We start from the raw sequence: 18,674 nt of genomic DNA on the forward strand, positions 1-18,674 counted from the left end.
TAGGTAAGGACATCCACGTCTGCTTAAAAGTGTTTTTTAATCTGTCTGTTAAATCTAGTTGTCTGCAGATTGCTTCATTGAATGCATTGTCAAATTCTGAAAGGTAAAGTGCAATAATGTTTGAAGATTTTAAGTGATGGTGTGTCTTGTTTCTAATAAGGGAAAAATGCCTTTGTTTTTTGCTTTATTAGGCAGTTGATATGTCCGTGTTTAAAATGCTGTCTGGTAACAATAGGTGTAAAATTCTGTAAAAGAGGAGCGCAGAAACTAGCCGTGTAGATTTGTTGGTGCAGGTGATGAAACCTTTATTGGGGTTTATTGGGGTGAGGCAATGCTCTGCTGGTTTACTCTAAAGTGGCTGTTTTATGGAGTTTGGCAAGGACAAACTTTAAATTGGGTTTTCCTTGGAAATGTAAAGGATGTCGTGATCCTTTATCATGATCATAATGCCGAAAAATAAAGTTGACTAGGGCCCACGTTTTTAGACTTAATGTGCTATTCCATATGTAACTGCTGCTGCCAAAAGGCGGAAAGTAAAGGAATGCCACCATTTTTTAAGAGAATTGAATAAACCTGTTGCAAGATGTTTCTCTTACAAATTGAAACAAATCCTGGTTAACCTAAATTAAATTGCCTTGGCCTCGATGGTACCACTGAAGTTCCTATAAAAGGTGGGAGCTCCTGGTTCAGTCCCGTGACTGATCTGTAGAATACTTAACTTCATGCAAAATAGTCATGGTATTTACACTAGTGTATATTGAAACTGATGGAAATTGAACATTGGGTATATGAGGAGGGAGTTTTTAACCCTAAGGTTCGTAAGCTAGTGATGCTAGGCTTGGGAAATTGGTGTTCATAAGGTCCCTTTCAAGTGTGGGAGGATAGAAGGGGATGGATCAAATTTTTAAATGTTTTATTTTTAGTATTAGTTTGTGACCCATTATGAAATGTAAGCCACCTCGGGGAAAATTGGGTTGGTTTTATTTAAACGTAACATTGCTAAGTCTAATCAGTGTTATCTTGGGTCAAGCCACTTTATCCATTCCCATAAGGCTACTAAGAAGAGTCGTGTAGTTGGTGTCAATACAAGTTCAGTTGGTTTCCGAAAAAAAAATAATAATAATAATAAGAGAAGAAATAATGCAATTTTTTTCCTGCACAAAATTTCTCTCCATCCCTCACTTCCATGGCTTTGCATGCTGACAGCAGCTCTCAGCAGCTCATCAAAGGGAGGTACATGTGTTTGAGCTGTCCTTCTGGGTCTCCCCAGACGTAGAAGACAGCAAATTACCATATAATTCTAAACCTATACCCTCCCTCTCCAAGTCTGTTTTAACTGTACATTCCTGCTAAAACTACCAGAAAAGTTAAAATATATAAGAAATGAAAATCAAGAGATAGAGGGAAGAAAGGAAGGAGCACAACATAGTATAATATATTCTTCACATTTCGTAACAGGCAGACAAAAGATGTCTTAGATTGATGGATCTAAAAATAGTGCAGATAAATTATTTAACATTAAGAGAGCTAAAAATAAAAGTATTCCTTCGGGGAATGATGGGAGAGAGACTTACACTTTTCATTTTATTTTTTATGAACTCTGAATTCTTTGACCATGTAAATAAATATAGTAAAGCAGCTACTAATTTTGCACAAATATTTACACTAATTTTACCCATGAGGGTGTGCATGTTTATATATGCACATTGGTCATCAGTTTTTCACCTATTGTAACATTTCTTCCCTCTGATTCCCAACACTGTTCTTTGGAATTCCCCCACCGGAAACCGTCCCACCAAGGACTTCTTGCTAATAAATCAAAGGGCACTATGACCCCACTAGCAACCTCTCTATGGAAAATTGTTCCCTAGGCCCTCTTCTGCCTCTATTTCCCAAAAGCTCTTTCCTCCCTGAATCACCTCACACCAACTACTTCTGGAGCCAGCTATTCTTCTCACACTTTCAAATAATGAGTCTACACTTTATAATTCCTAGTTTTTTCCAACATGCCAGAATCTCAGGAAGCTGCTACTCCAAAAATGCAGGCATTGCTTGGAATAATAAACAATCCCTAATTCAACCACCAGTATACGTATTTCATTGCCTCTTATGAACGCCCAGTCACCTCTCATTGGAGGATATTTCACAGAATTTTAGGATCAATAAAGGGTTGGAGAGAACAAACTCACCCACATCAAAATAGCCTGAGATATAAAAATGCAAACCACTGGACCCCATACAGACCTACTAACTCAAAATGTTTTCAACAACCTCCCCAGGTAGTTCCCATGCACACAAGAGTTTGAGATTCCCCAAATCAACCCAATCTAATTATTTCTGAAATGAAGAAAGTTAAATCCAGAGAGTAAATGACTTGTCCAAAATTGCCCACTTAATATGCAACCAATTCATTATTCTAGTCATACATATTCTGGTACCCTTTTAAAGGAACCTGTGAGATAAAACATGCACTAGAAAGAAACTACCTCAACATAATAAAAGCCACATAAGAAAAACCCACAGCTAACATCATACTCAATTAAGAAAAACTGAAAGCTTTTCCTCTAAGACCAGGAACAAGACAAACATGCCCACTTTTGCCACTTCTACTCAACATAGTACTGGAAGTCCTAGCCGGAACAATTAGGCAAGAAAAAGAAATAAAAGGCATGAAAACTGGGGGGGTGGGGGGGAGGAAAGACATAAAATTATCACGGTTTATAGATGACAGGATCTTATATAAAGAAACCCTAAAGATTCCACTAAAAAAAAATCCTATTAGAACTAATAAATGAATTCAGCAAAGTTGAAGGATATAAAAAGCAACACAGAAAACTTAGTTTCATTTTTATACACTAACAATGCAAAATCGTAAAAGGAAATAAAGACAGCAATTCTATTTACAATAGCATCAAAAAGAAAAAGTACTTAGGAATAAACTTAACCAAGAAGGTGAAAGACTTGAACTCTGAAACTCTAAAACATTGATAAAAGAAATTAAATAAAACACAAATAAATGGAAAGACACCCCATATTCATGGACTGGAAGATGTCAGTACTACCCAAAGTAGTATTGTTAAGATGTCAATACTACCTAAAGCAATCTACAGATTCAGTGCAATCCCTGAATTAAAATCCCAATGATATTTTTGCATGAATTGAAAAATCTATCCTAAAATTCATATGGAATCTCAAGGGACCCTGAATAGTCAAAACAATCTTGGAAAAGAACAAAGGTGGAGGTCTCACACTTCCTGATTTCAAATTTTACTACCAAGCTACAGTAATCAAAACAGTATGATAGTGATATAAAGATAGACATAAAGACCAATGGACTAAAGAGCCCAGAAATAAACCCTCGCATATATGGTCAAATGATTTTCAGTGAGGGTGCCAAGACCATTCAACAGGAAAAGGACAGTCTTTTCAACAAATGGTGATGGAAGAAAAACTGGATGTCCACATGAAAAAAAAATGAAGCTGGACCCTTACACCATATAGAAAAATTAATCAAAAGTGAATCAAGCGCTTAAACATAAGCCTTAAAACTATAGAACTCTTAGAAGAAAATATAGGGGAAAAGCTTAATGACACTGGATTTTGCAATGATTTCTTGGCTATGACACCAAAAGCACAGGCAACAGAAGAAAAAAATAGATAAGTTGAACTTCATCAAAATTAAGAACTAAATTTTAAGAGTAAAATATCAACTCACAGAATAAGAGAAAAACATATCTGATAGGGACTGATATTCAGAATATATAAAGAACTCCTAAAACTCAGCTAGAAAATAAACAACGTGATTTTAAAATGGGGAAAGAATTGAATGGACATGTCTCCAAGAAAGATATACGAATGGCCATAAAGCAAATGAAAAGGTGTTCAATGTCACTAACCATCAGAAAAATGCAAATCAAAACCATAATAAGATACTATTTCACATCCACTAGGATGGCTGTTATTAAAAAAAAAAAAGTGTTGATATGAAGGTGGAGAAATTGGAACTCTTGTGCATTGCTGGTGGGAATGTAAAATAATGCAGCTACTATGGAAAATGTTATGGTCATTCCTCAAAATATTAAGAATAGAATTACCATATAATCCAGCAATTCCATTTCTGGGTATATACCCAAAAGAACTGAATGCAGAGACTCAAACAGATTTTATATATCCATGTTCATAGCAGCATTATTCATAATAGCCAAAGATGGAACAGCCCAAGTATCCATCAACAAATCAATGGGTAAACAAAATGTGGCATGTACATAAAATGGAATATTATTCAGCCTTAAAAAGGAAAGAAATTTTGATACGTGCTACAACATGGATGAATCCTGAAGCCATTATGCTAAGTGAAATAAGCCAGTCAAGAAAAGACAAATACTTTATGATTATAGTTATATTAGGTATCTAAGATAGTCAAATTCACAGAGACAACAACTAAAATGTTGGTTGCCAGAAGCCAGGGAGAGGGAGGAACGGGGAGTAAATATTTAATAGGCACAGTTTCAGTTGGAGAAGATGAAAAGCATTCTGGAGATGGACGGTGGTGATAGCTGCACAATAATGTAAATATACTTAATACCCAGAAATGTCCACTTAAATGGTTGAAATGGTAAATTTTATGTTATATCTATTTTACCACAATAAAAAGAATTAACATGCAAAAACTGAATGACTCATCTTTCTTTCTCTTAAACATTATTTAAAACAAATAAGATTTGTTTTATTCATCTAACAAATAGCAAATCTCAGCTTCCAGCAAAACGTCTCCAAATACTCCTTTTGAGCAATTTTCTTCTCAGAGCTTCAGCTTATACCCCCCTTCCTGTGATCATCCACTCCCCGTGAAATCCAATAGTTACAGTACAATGTTTCCTTTAGCTCTGATATTAAGAGCTCCCTCCGAAAATTCTGTGAAGGCTCCTGTCCCCACTATGAAGCTTGTCTTCTTTGGCCTCAAGCAATTTCCCCAGCTAGCAAAGAAAGCACTGCTCTTCATGCAAGTAAAAACTGTGGCACTGCTACAACAGCAATAACCCTTCTCTTATTCAGCCCACTGTCTGCTGACCTCAGAAGCATCATCTATCTTTTCTCAAATAAGTAATAAAGTATAATCTTTTGACAAGGCATTGACACATCAAAAGCATTTTTGCACAGTACAAGGTAATCTTGAACTTGTCACAAGGTCAACAAATATGTTTGGGTGTTATTCTTGTTTTGTGTTTTATTGTTACAATAAAAAAAATACTCCATTTTAATTGTATGGTCTATGGTTTGAAAATAGGAGAAATCAAAAAACTTTAATTAAAATGTGAATGGGACAAAGTAGGTAAACCTATTTTTTATAATATTTTTAAGCCATGAGTGAAAGTGATGTTTAAATCTTATTAGTTTTCCTAAGTTGTGTGTTTAAACACACAAACATAAAGAGCACTTCCTGCTATCAAGTTAATAACTAGCAGTAGTTTAGTTTTCGTCAGTGACTACATTATGATTAGGAGAGAAAAAAAGTCACTCTGGGGCTTCCCTGGTGGCGCAGCGGTTGAGCGTCCGCCTGCCGATGCAGGGGACGCGGGTTCGTGCCCCGGTCCGGGAGGATCCCACATGCCGCGGAGCGGCTGGGCCCGTGAGCCATGGCCGCTGAACCTGTGCATCCGGAGCCTGTGCTCCGTGACGGGAGAGGCCACAACAGAGAGAGGCCCGCGTACCGCAAAAAAAAAAAAAGAAAAGTCACTGAGTGAGATGGGAAGGAAGCTCTTGCAGGTTATTGAGCTGAAGAGTGGCATAATCACAGTTAATATTTAAAAGAATCACTTTGCCTTTAGTGTGTAAAACAGACTAGAGCCAGACTGACAGCAATAGGACAAAAGCAGGGATAAGAGGTAGGAAGATATTTTAATAATACAAGCGAGAGGTAATGGTAGATTAGACCAGGTTGGCAGCAATGGAGACAGTGAGAAATGGTCAGATTCTGAACAGCTCTGAAGGGAGAACCAACAAGATTTCATGGCTTGGGGTAATGCTTAAAAGAAATAGAAGGGTTGAGTCTCTTGAGCTTAGCTGGAAGAAGGATCTTTTATTTACTCAAATGGGAAGAATGTGGAAGATTTTTAAATGTTACACAACAAAGAAGTGTTTCACACAAATTAATCAAATAAGTTCCCAAACTTTTAATACATTAGGGTGTTAAAAACATGTCGGGGGAAAGCCAGAAATTCTAGAAAACTAAAATGGAAAAACAATGTAAGATCTGATAAACAGACAGGATAGTTTATAAATATACTATTCAGGTAATGATCCTAAAGTGCATCACCAGATCTTAAAAGGATTAATGTCCCAAATAAAAGAATTTTAAAAATACAGATATATTTCTTTAGAAAGGGAAACAAAAATAGTTAACTATTTCCAAAAAACTGTTTCATGCACTGTTGCAAAGCCAAAAAATAACAAGACAGCATCATCCCAATGTCCCACTGGTTCTGAAGGGAACAAGTGATTGCTTTTATGCTGCCCAGGAGTGATAAGTGCCTCTAACTATGGTCTGAACATTCTACAGAGATGAAAGTCCACTACATTGTACAAGGCAGACCATAGTAATGAACAAGAGTTCACTAACTATTTTTAGCGATGATTTATAAGAGAAGGGGAGTCAGTGTATGAACTTGGTTAAGGCAGTTAAGAGGCAAAGCCCAAAATTTCACTTAAATGGTTAAAATGGTAAATTTCATGTTATATCTATTTTACCACAATAAAAAGAATTAAAAAAACTTGTTTTATTGCTGTGAGGACCATGTGAGATTATAGATATGAAAATGCCTCAACAAAACCGTTTAGGTTCACTGCAAAGTGAATATTGTATTTGTTACTACCAGTGTATTGTTGAGTGAGTACAGGTTGGTTTAATGCATTCTATCTTCTTAGCTGAAAAAGCAAAGGGCGAGGAGGCATATGCAGGATGGAAGACTCCTCTAAGTGTTGATTGATTTATATCATTAGTGGAGGCCATCTGCAACACAACTGTTAACTATTATGGTATATGGTATTCACAAGCCTGCTTGCAATTAAAAGACAGCACAAAGCACCCAATTAAGTGATCCAGACTACAACTTGATATAGCAAATTTTTGAACATCCACAATAAGGGAAAGGAAGCACTGGAACAGATATTAGAATTCAGTAGATACTCAAAAATGAATGGCTCTGAAATGTTTTGTATGATATGCCTCTAGGTGTGCTTAGATTTGACTTCTAAAATTAATCTTTAGCCCCACTGAGGGCAGAAGGAGGTGGTCCAAGGGCATGTGATTATCTTGTTCCCCGTCCCACCTAGGATTTAAAATGTGCCAGAATGACTGCCTCACGTGGACACTGCCATGCAAATAAGAAAGAGATGAATGTCCCCAACTATATAATAATAGATCAAAGCTAAAGGGCAATACAGTCACTGGTTATAGGCTCCCAGTTACACTTCTCTGTTCATTGGTTTGTTTGAACTTAACTCTCTGTAATTAGTGTCTATCAGTAGAGGAGACTTATTTGAATTTCTATCCATTCCATGTCTAAATAGAAAGCTTTGAGAACATTTAGCGTTAAGGTAGTTCTTGTTGTCAAATAAACAGCTTTTACAACAGACTTGAACATAGATTTCGAATTCACTAATTTGTAATGTTCCAGATGAGGAAAGTAGCCTCTGTCTACTCTTTAACCAGAGAAGACAACAATATAACAAAACCTTATGTGGAGCATGGAGCTAATTCACAGGTCTGGTTCTGTCCAGACTGGGTACCCAGTGATGGAGGATGCACCACTCACATACTCTGTGAAATGCAAAAACTGTATCTTGATTTGCTGTGAATGAACGTAATTGCTTTTAACTTCTCATTATTCTAACTAAAATAACTGGATCTACCCTTTTATAATAGAATTCCTAGCATTGGATTTGATTAAAATTGTACTGAATTTATATAAATTCTAAACACAAAAACTCCTTTGTAAAATTGCAAAATTCAGATGCTAGGTGGATTATGAATGAATGAATTATGTGAATGAATGAGTCTTTCATAAGACCATGGATACCCACATCATTTGGGAATTGAATACTTTGTGTGAATAAAGCTTTATGATTACATACATATTTGAGAGGAATAAAATAGTTTCATTCAGAAAACTTATTCTCTAGGAGAATTAATTACTCAGATCTTAAAGATGGAGAGGAAGGACCTCCTGAAGCAGGAATTTAACCATACTTGAACCTAAAACAAAAGCCTGAGAACACATTACTGACAGTTTGGGTTACTGCTACTGATCACAAGGGTTTTCCATAACTAGCCCCAGAACTTGGACAGATATCAATGGAACTGTCCAGATAAAATTACCTCCTGCCATGCACTGACCTGGGTAAACAGGCCTGGAAAAAATGTTGAAAGGAGAATGGACCAGCAAATGTGTAGTATTCAGAAGGGGGGCAGGGGCAATAGCTCTCCTCCAGAGCATTTCACTTTCTCCCCTTTACTCCACAAGGAAAATTCATCTGCTGAAATCATGCTTGTTGCATGTGGATAAAAGGAGTCACGTGATGCACTAAGTGTTCCAGGAAGATTAATCTGTCAGCAGTGGGACTGATGGATTGACAGAGAAAGAGAGAGAGAGACAAGAGGCTATGACAAGAACACAATACAGAGGAGGAGGGAAGGACGGATTTGGGAGAAACGTCAGGACTTAATATGTGACTATTTATAGACAGAAGATGAAGGAGAGAAAAGAGTCAACAATGACTCCCAAGGTTCACTCTTAGGTGGCTGGGAAAATAGCACCACCACTGAGAAAAGTGAGCAAGGCGGCCAGGACAGCTTCCTTCCTGCCTGTCTTTACCCTCAGCCTGCATGATGCCACCAACCCCAGCCAAAGCCACTGACAAATAACGCACTTGTTATTTTTTGACTGGCTATAGAGAGAAGGATAGTGGCCCAATCTGTTAACAAAACCTGAGAATAAGTGAAGACAGAATGACACAAGCAGTTATATAGTTAGCAGGAAGGAGCCAACCCAGGAGTAGGAAGAGCAGAAAATGTTACGTAGGGACACATGCATGCGAAAGCAAGACCTTGGATAGCACGACGTACTGGTGGAAAGCATGGCGGCCATCAGATCAATCCAGCTGGGTGAAATGATCAAAAATAGTCCAGACTTCGTGAGAGAGAAGAATCAAAGACTAGGGTCCAAACTGAAATGCCTACAGGAGCTGGGCGAGTAACAGAAATGAGGACGGGTGGCGTTCGGCAACAAGGAGTGCAGGTGGGGGCCACGGAAACAGCACGCGCCCACCCCATCTAAAGAGGAACCACAGTAGGTAGGTTACTCTCACCCAAGACCGTAGGCCCAATCTTCCAATTCTTCAAGAGCAACCCTCCCACCCACCATTCTCCACCACGTACGCTACTTTATCTTCTTCAAGCACTCGTCAATACCTGAAATCTCTGTGCTGCTGTTGCTGTTGTGTTTATGGCCTGTCTCCTCCCACTAGAAGGTAAGCTCCCTAAGGAGCCACAGAATTGACACTCAATCAATGCTCAACCAATCATTTGCTCACCTCCGGACGCATCAGGAGGTGAGCCATTTGATACAAAATAAATCCAAACCCTTGATCTCTCCACAGCCTTCCCCTTCACAGCCTTTCCCCTTTGCTGCCTGCTGTACCCAACACACCCTAGTCTCTCTCCAGCCTGGACTTTTGCAAAGGATAAGACCTGGATTCGAATCCTGACTCTGTCTGCCACTTACTAGCTGTTTGTCCTTTGTGAAGACACTAACTATAACTCCCAACTGCTACATCTGACAAACACGTATTGGATTTCTAGAGGAATCAAGTGAACTTTTTAAAAATTGACCATGAATGTAACAATGATGTCCAATTCTTTTAAATTTCCCACACTTGGGTTTCCCCTTCTCACACTCACCACACTGTCTCCAGCAGGGCAGAGCCTTTGCCTGCTGACTGTGGGCTCCTCTCTACCTCCTCCACCCTCCACCCTCTTTCCACCTCCCGAAAACTTGTCTCCTAATTGCTCTTTAGGGCCAGCTCCATTGTTTCTTCCTCTCTGAGGTTTTCTTTGACTTTCCTGAGTCCCCACAGCCCTTTGTTCCTACAACTAGCAACGTAGTGACAGGAACCACACACACACCGCCAGCTGCCTTCTGATGCCCAGCAAGTCACGAGCAAAGGTAGGGACTGAGTGTTACTCTTCCTCGCTCTTCCCAGGGTCTAGCACAGTGCCTGCTTCAAAACAGGTATTTGCCAAACAGAACTGAACGCCTCACAGATGTAAATCTGATTGACTGGAAACTATATGAGTGGACACCTTGGGCTCCACCATTGAGAATTAACCAGTAGCAACGACAAAATCTCCCACATGGTCAGCTTGTGATTACCCATGTTAATGGTAGGTGACACTGAGAGGGATAATCTAAGAATTGTTAATACAGGTATTTTCATGATTTTAGGTAGCGTAAGTGTGATTTATGCAGTGCGAATAACTTGAGATCAAAATTCTCTCTCCCGCCGCTCTGTCACAGCGCCAAAAATGCTTAACAGTAACTGAAGGCGCTTTTGAATGTCAATTTGATTACAACATGAAATTTCACAGAAAGCACTGCACTCTTTCTAACATAGATAGGAGTGTTCAACCATCAATTCATTCAACAGATATTTACTGACAGCCTACAATATGCCCGGCATTACGAGGAAAACCGTTACAAGCCTGAATTCTACGTACTACAATTCTGTAATGACCGCTTAGGAAGACCTAGAAAACTTGGGAAGGCCGCTGAGGCCAATACCAAAGTTCGTATTACCAAATAAACTAATAGTTTCCACACGACCAGTTCTAAGGACCCAGTATTTCTTTCTGCTGATCCACACCGAGAGCAGTGGAGCAGCTGGCTTCTGGAGGGCCAAGAAACGTGGAACCAGCTTTGTCCTGAAGTGGAGTAGGAAGTAATGATAATCATCATGATCTAAATTTACTTAAACGTCTCTCTTCTCTCTCTTCAGCCTGGGGCGGTGGGAATAGGTGTGATGAAAAAAACAACTTTTGTTTTTCTGAGTTGCTGTCTAGACATTTTACAGACTGGAAACCCTGCTCACACCTAGAGTCTGGACATTTAGATAAGGACTGCACTTTGGGATTCCTACCATAAGTCCCTCTTTGCTTTCCCCAGATGCCTTTTAAAATAATCACTTAGAGTTAAGCCCGTGAAAAGTTAGTGACCTCTGACCCAACCACCTTACAAGTGATAGATGCCTGCTACCCTCTCTATCTTCTGCTTACTGGTGACCTGGGACAAAGGACTGTCCTTCCCCCCCCCTCCTCGTTCATTGTCCCCCAACCTTTTCTGGGATCTGTGAATAATAAATCTTGTGACTCTACTTCTTTTGTGTGGGTGTATTGAAACTGTGTCTTCAGTCAAAACGACCCAGTGGTTTTCACGTCCCCAAAGTGGAAGCTTGGATGCTGAGGAGATACTTGCCGACCCGTGTGGGTGGTTTGTGCCCCCTCATTCAGCAGGTCATAATCTGTATGTTCTTAATTCAATACACCAGGTCCGACTCCCCAACACAGTAGGGAAGGTAACGAAAGACTGAGCCATATCTCAAGTCCAAGGAGATGATTTTCATCTTTCCCCAGACCCTGTGCTGTACATAATGTACCCCTTCCCAACTGCAAGAGAAGAGAATCTAAATAAGTAGGATTCAAGGCAAGTAGTTTTTGACTAAAGGCAAGTAATTTTTGACTAAAGGCAAGTTTCAGGAAAAGTTTTGAAGGGGAGCAGAATATACTCTCCCAAAATATGCCTCTCTGGCATAAACATTATTTTCGGCTGTTTATTTTTAAGAAACAGTGGACACGGGGGCAGCTCTGTAAACCAAGCAGAAGTCACTCTTCTGTAAGAGACATTTATATTTATAAGAAATCTCCATTTGTAAGGGTGTTTCCCTCTCTGTACCAGAAAGAGGAGGATACTCGAAATCTCCAGAAACACATTATCAGCATAAAAGGCAACGATTTAAATCTGTGTAACAACCTTACCCTCATTTACTGTGCTTTTCCTGATAGCCTCCCATCATCTTGCCTTTAGCTGGACAGTTATTTAAGCTGATGTCTGGGCCATCTCAAAGTTACTCAGTTTTCCTGAGTCTCTCCCATGTACACAGGAGGCATACATGTCATTAAACTTCTAATTTTCTCCTGTTAACCTGTCATTTATTACAGGGTGTGTCTCAGCCAAGAACCTGGAAGGGTAGAAGAAAAATTATTTTTCTTCCTCCACAGGTTCATTAACATTCTCAGGAATAGATCTCACAGGATTATCTATGAATTAATTAATTAATCTAAATTGTTTCTGCCTCTTTTTAAATGTATATTTTATCAAAATATTGAATTAATGGTTGATAAAATGCTTATGTTTAGTAATCATAAAATCCCATTTATGCTTGTAAAAGTTCTACAGGTGAAGAAGATAAGTCTTGATAACAAAGCAAAACAAAATGTTTCCATTTCAGACCCTATTACTTCTACATGGTGGTAAATTAACCTCCTAGTTAGTAAGAAAAAAATTACAATAAATCATCAGAAAATAAAGCTGTCTATAAAGAAACCTGAATTGGGTTAAGTGCCAAAAATCAAAGAACATAACTGTTTAGATCTGAGATGACCATGTTCCCAGTCTGCTCTGGACCATCTAGGTTTATGCCAATTATCCTGGAATAATTATTAAGCGTGCCTACTTTCACTCTCAAAAAATGTCACAGTTTGGACAATAAGTTATACATAACCCTATCTGGGGATAAAAAGATTCCTAAACAATCTTTGACAAAGAAAACTTTAAGATTTTCAGAAACACTAGTATGACAGCCTGCTTTGCACAGTCTGCTTTTGAACTTACCAATTTTGAAAGAGTTAACAAACATCTTAACTCTCACAACTGTAAAGTAGTAAGCCCTGCTCAACTTTAAATACTTACGAAATAAATATGGAGCTGTGCCCTATAACCTATATCTGGGAATTTCCCTCTCCACCTCTACCCACCAATCTAGGATTCCAGGAGAATGGCACAGTGATTCAGCATTTCTAAGGCATTCATTAAAATGTGTTTGGGCGCAATGAAATCAGGGGAGAAAGAAAGGTACCTAATACACAGATATTAAAATCAAAGCTTCTTTTATAAAAGCAAAAATAACGAAATTCCATACTTTTTCTCTTACTGAAACATTTGGAAAGCAGCTGAATTGACAAGTATCTCCCATCACTATGATTAGGCAAGTCATCCAAAGATACAGCAGAAAGCATATGCAACACTTTTTGTCAACTAGTTCAAGAGATGCTTCAAAACAGAAGTGCAAGGGAAATCATAGAAACACAGAGGGAAGTTTCAGGGAACCCATACAGGAAGAACACTGTTTATCCCTGTATAAGAGCACTTTTTAGAATCTTGCTTATCTCATTTTTGTGTCTCCTGAAGGACAGACCTTGTCTTGTTCATCCTTGTACCCCTTATCTCTTATCTCTGAATCTTCACCATACTACTTTGCACATGAGAAATGTGCAACAAATACTTGTTGAATCAAACTAATAAGAAAAGAAGAAAAATGCTTTCAAATATAATTTCTACATAAACATTTTTTTTTTGAAGATAAAAGAAACCTAACCACTATGGGGGGTGGAAGTGGAGAGGTAAAATCATTCCAACAGCAAGTATGTGCTCCCTACTAAGAAATCTATTCCTCTACATGAGTGGTGGGTAAAGTTTTAACAATCTTACTATCATAAAAATTCAGATATACTGTAGTCAAACCAAGTCCCACCAAACAAAGCAACCAAATAAGGTTAGACTAGAAGACAGGAGTTAGCCATAGCCACCGACAGCTCAGTTATTAGAGAAGTTTCACTAAAGTTCCCTTCAAGTCCAAACTCGAGAGGGCTTGAGCATTCTTTAAAATAGGCTTTCAGGCCATTTTTTTTCTTCCTCCAGCACCTTATGCAAAGGCACTGGAATTTGAGAACTTGTCACTTAACCATAGAGGATCTTATTAATTAGTAGAAAAACCATAAAATGGGCCTCAATGCCTTTATCAAGAGGAACTTGGATTCTTCTTCCTTAAAGACACTACCCACTCCTCCTATCAACAAGACAAACGGGTAGACAGGATCCAGGAGTCAAGCCATCAAGTTACATATGAGCAGATCAGAAAAGGGCCATGAGCAAGGAGATCCCTTCATCTCAGCCAAGGCGGGTAGCAGCCACTTCAAAGCACCGTGAAGCAAAGTTAAATTCTCCAATAACATCCGATATGAAGGAAGCATTTTCTCAGAAGCCTGACTTGTAAATATTAAATATTCAGGCCTCTTGAATTTTACATCAGCTGTTTTACAATCCTGGGAAAGGCACCTGAAGGCCTTAAATTTCTAACTCTCCATTTGTAAAATAGGAATAAATACTGTTACCACTTACCCATATTTTAGAAAACTAATAAAAACAATGATGCAAACCATAGATACTTTCCTTAAATTCTAGATGTTTAGACAATGACTGTTCTTCTCAACTGAACAGGTATAATCTGTAAGGGCTCAGAACGAGCTTCCCCCCAAATGTGTCACTTTTGCATGAGGATTATTTTGAACTAAAGGCACAATCAAGACCCTGCAGTTTCAAGAGAAACTACTGCCCCTCCCTTAACTACCCAGCAGAACTTAAATTGAGGATTTTTCCCAGAAAAGAGTTATTACGAGAGATAAATTTTATCTAAGTGGCCCCATCTACATGGCAGGACAAACATCTAATTACCAAACATCTGCTCTTTTTATTGTCCTATGAATGACCCTCCAGTCCGTGGAAGCCCGAGGCCCCTATGCCATTCCTTAGCTCAGGACGGCATATACGCCTCATTTTACCTTTCTGTCTCTGAACCTCTCAGGTATGTGGGGCCTCTGGCCCTCACATGCATACATACGAGATTAAATTTGATTTTCTCCTGTTAATCCGTCTCGTGTCAATTTAATTCTTGGACTACCCAGAAGAACCTAAAAGGGTAGAGGAAAGTTTTCTTCCTATCCTACAAGTCCAAAGTAAAATATTTAACAAACGGACTCTATTTTCTGCTCCTAATAAAGAAAAGAGGCACTGATAATCCATTGTGGACATCTGCTTGGGGTCCAAAATTTTATTAACTCAAATAATGACTAGTAAGCAGGGAAAAAAAGATCCCTTGAACTCTTTGGATATTAAGCACCCTCATCTTCCACTGAATGCCTTTTTAAAAATCAGTGACACTTTCTGAACCAATCTGCAAGTAAAGTTACCGCTCACAATGAATGCAGATAAACTCTTGAAGGATTGTGCTGACAAAAACTGGTCTCTATATTATATAAATTGTTTGTTTACATTCACCATAATCTTTTAAAATGTCATATTGTTTACCTACTGAAAATATAACAACAAAAAAGTATTTTTTTCCTACTGACCAACTAAAGAAAGAAAGAGGTTGTTCAAACTTAACCACTCAATTTCTAAGTGAAAGACTGATGGGGAATCTGCAGCTCAACAGCTTTTTATAGCAATTTTCTGGGTGCAGATTGAAAGCAGTTTTCGTCATGGGAGGTAGAATACTGCACCCTTACATAAAGCCTCACAGATAAAAGTCAGGACCATCAACGTATTCGCTTAACTACTGTTCAGCGTTCAATGCACCTACAAGAAAAATGGACAACATTTCAGCTGTTAAACTTATAAGGCGATAAGAAAATTCCAATTCCAGTTTAGTGTCAGAGAGGAAAGACAGACAGCAGCCCTATCCCAGTAGATCCCAGGTTAATTCCCTCCAGTTTCTCCCCTATCATAATATTAATTGGTTTCCTAATAAAATGCTGCAGTAACATTTGTGAAATCAGATTCTGGCAGAAAATCAAATCAAAGGACAACTAACTTTTCATGGCAGCCACTTTTGCATACCCAGACCCTGCCTACCTTGTTATGTTTTTGCTGGTGTCTTGCCTTCGTGTCAAGAACGTGGTAAGGGCTTTCCGAGTCTTGGTTGATGTAATATACGAGTCTTGAAGGCAGTGTGATTTCCTTCTGCATTGCATTGCTGTAACTGCTATTACTGCTGCTATTCTGTTGCAATGTGTTGTCTTCATCTGCCAGGACTCCCAAATTGTTTTCTGCAGTTTCATTCCAATGTGGAGCTGGGGGGGGAGGGGGGTGACACAAACATACACAAACACACACATACCCTATAAATACATAAGTACTAAAATGCATTTTTCCATTAATTGCAAAAACAAAGTTTTCTACTTTTAAGCAGGTAAGGCGTAGAGACACAGGAAAGCAAGTTATTTCAACAATGAAATGGCCTGGATAGGTTATCAGCCAATAAGGCTTATACAACAATGTACTGTTTATAGTCTTAAATCTATACTTCTAAGTCTGGTGGTGGGGCTGAGGGGGAACGGACTTGAAGGAAGGGTCATTAAACGAACATGCTCAGGGTTTCTGCCCCTCACCTCCCCCCCCCTTGGGAGTCTACAGAAGCTCAATGGGACTAGGACTAAGAGTATCCCACCTGAGAGCTAAGAACGCTCCACAGATAACTTGAGTGCGGAACTCATGAACACGGAATGTTAACAGATTCACTTAACAAAATGGACAATTCCCTTTTCTTTTAACTTTGAGATGAGCAAAAATCTTTTGCCATAGAGGGATGCAGATGCTGGCAGCTTTCCAATTTCTTTTTATTTTCCTGCCTATGACCAGCTATCTGCGGTCACTGATGTCCAATCATCAATGTATTGAACATCATATTATCTTCATTGTTCATTATAATGACAAGCATTTTGAGAAATTACAAGCCAAAGGTTTATATCCCCGAAGTTTCCCTCCCCCACCTTAATTCCAACAGCAGTGAATAAACCCACTAGGCAATTTGAGGAAACACGTTACCACTATTCTCATCACATCCTCCCGCACTCACGTTCAGACTCCACCACCCAAGAAAAAACTTGCTCCCTCGCTGCATTTCCCATCCACCGGTTTCCCTAAGTTGCACAGAGCTCAGTTAGGGACCCCGCATCCACTGAATACCTTCCAGTGGAACCGGCAGTAATTTAGTGAATGCAACAGAAAAATGGACTTCAAAAAGTGAACTGGAATGAACGCCGGTTTGGGAATGAGAGAGGTGGGCAGGCAGAGAGAGGCTCGGAAAGGCCGAGCCCTGGACGTGTCCGGAGCTCACGGACCCGCGTGCCCTTCGCTCTCCTCTGCAGGGCCCCGTGGGCAAGGCAATGCAAAGGGCACCTGGGCCATACCCACCGCTGGGTGCAGCAGCCCGCCAGGCGCGGGGCCGGGATGAGGCGGCGAGTGGAGGCAGCAGGAGAAGTGCGAGGAGCAGGCGGCAGGGCGGCGCGCGGGCCGGGGCGCGGATGGGCGCCGGGCCGGCGGGGCCGCCGCGGGAGCAGCTGGAGGCTCGGGGGAGGCTGCAGCCCTCCACGGGCGGCCGCCCGGAGCTGTTGCCGGGTGGCTTCATGGCTCATAGCTCCCGGACGCCGCTCGGTGTGGCCAGCGAGAGCGCCGGGCTAGGCTGCGGGTAAGGTTGCGGGCGGAGCCGGTCACGCCGGCTCGGCGCGCATGGTGCGGCCGCGGACAGGGGGGTCGGAGCTCGGGGCTAGGGGCTGGGCGGCGCCCCCTGCCGTGCTCGCCTCTCAGCCCCTCCCGGGGTGGCTGCTGAAGAGTCCGGGGGTCCCAGTCGCTCCGCCAACTTGGAGCCACCCCAGATGCTCCTCCCTCCCTGCGGCGGGCGCGGCAGCTCCAGTGACTGCGGGGGCTGCCGCTGGGGCTGAGGATGCTGAGGCGGCGAGCGAGAGCGAGCGGCGCGGGCGTGCGCCCCGCCCTCGAGAGCGCGCCCGAGCGCGGCTTCGCGTCCTGATGCTGATGCTGTTGCCTGGCACGGGACGCACTGCGCATGCTTTATTGTGGAAGAGAAAGGAGAGAGGGAAAAAAAGGGAGCAGAGTGATGCAGCATCAGAGGTGACGGTGGCACCTCAAGAGTTGGGGGCGGGGGAGAGAGGAAGCTGGCAGCCAGGGATTAGCCAGAGGGGAAGAAAGAAGAGTGTGGGGATTTCCAGGACAGAATGATCTGGAGGAAACAGCCAGCCAGAGAAATCGGCCTGCCTTTTCCACCACCCCAGACCTTACATACCCCCTCCTGTTCCAACCGCCACCTTCTCGGGTAAAACTTAGGCCAAGCATTTCCCTGTTAATCCTTTATATTTCCTTCCTGCAAATATATTGATATATAAAGGATTGCAGCCGGGGAGGTAAAAATAGCACTGCTCCTCATTCAGTTCGCTGGCAGCGCGGGGAACGAGGGCTGGGAAGCACTTTGGCGCGTGGCGGGCTCGCTGGCCAGATGACGCCCTGCGGCCTTGCAGAGCTCAAGGCGCAGGGATCCCCCGAGCTGGGCCCTCCGCCCTGGCCTCTGTCGCCCGGGGGCCTCTGTCGCCCGGGGGCCTCTGTCGCCCGGGGGCCTCTGTCGCCCGGGCTTGTGCCCAGGGCCTTTGCGGAAAGCAGATGGAGCTCAAAAGTTCAGAAAGGATGACTGGACGTGTTCCGGAAGGATTTAGA

General features: G+C 41.1%; 1 protein-coding gene across 1 annotated transcript in view; it reads right to left on the reverse strand.

The window, feature by feature from the left end:
- Positions 1-17,768, reverse strand: part of ADAM23 (ADAM metallopeptidase domain 23) — a 163,367-nt gene extending 145,599 nt beyond the window's left edge. Inside the window, exons 1-2 of the mRNA XM_029224413.1 lie at positions 17,364-17,768; positions 16,023-16,240 (exon numbers count right to left, since the gene is read on the reverse strand). Coding sequence (XP_029080246.1) covers positions 16,023-16,240; positions 17,364-17,577 — 432 coding nt within the window. The 5' untranslated portion in view covers positions 17,578-17,768. The remainder of the gene's footprint in view (positions 1-16,022; positions 16,241-17,363) is intronic.
- Positions 17,769-18,674: the final 906 nt, after the last annotated feature.

The sequence above is a fragment of the Monodon monoceros genome, unplaced genomic scaffold (genome assembly GCF_005190385.1).
Source record: "Monodon monoceros isolate NGI ecotype Baffin Bay Population unplaced genomic scaffold, NGI_Narwhal_1 Super_Scaffold_16, whole genome shotgun sequence".
Classification (NCBI taxonomy): domain Eukaryota; kingdom Metazoa; phylum Chordata; class Mammalia; order Artiodactyla; family Monodontidae; genus Monodon; species Monodon monoceros.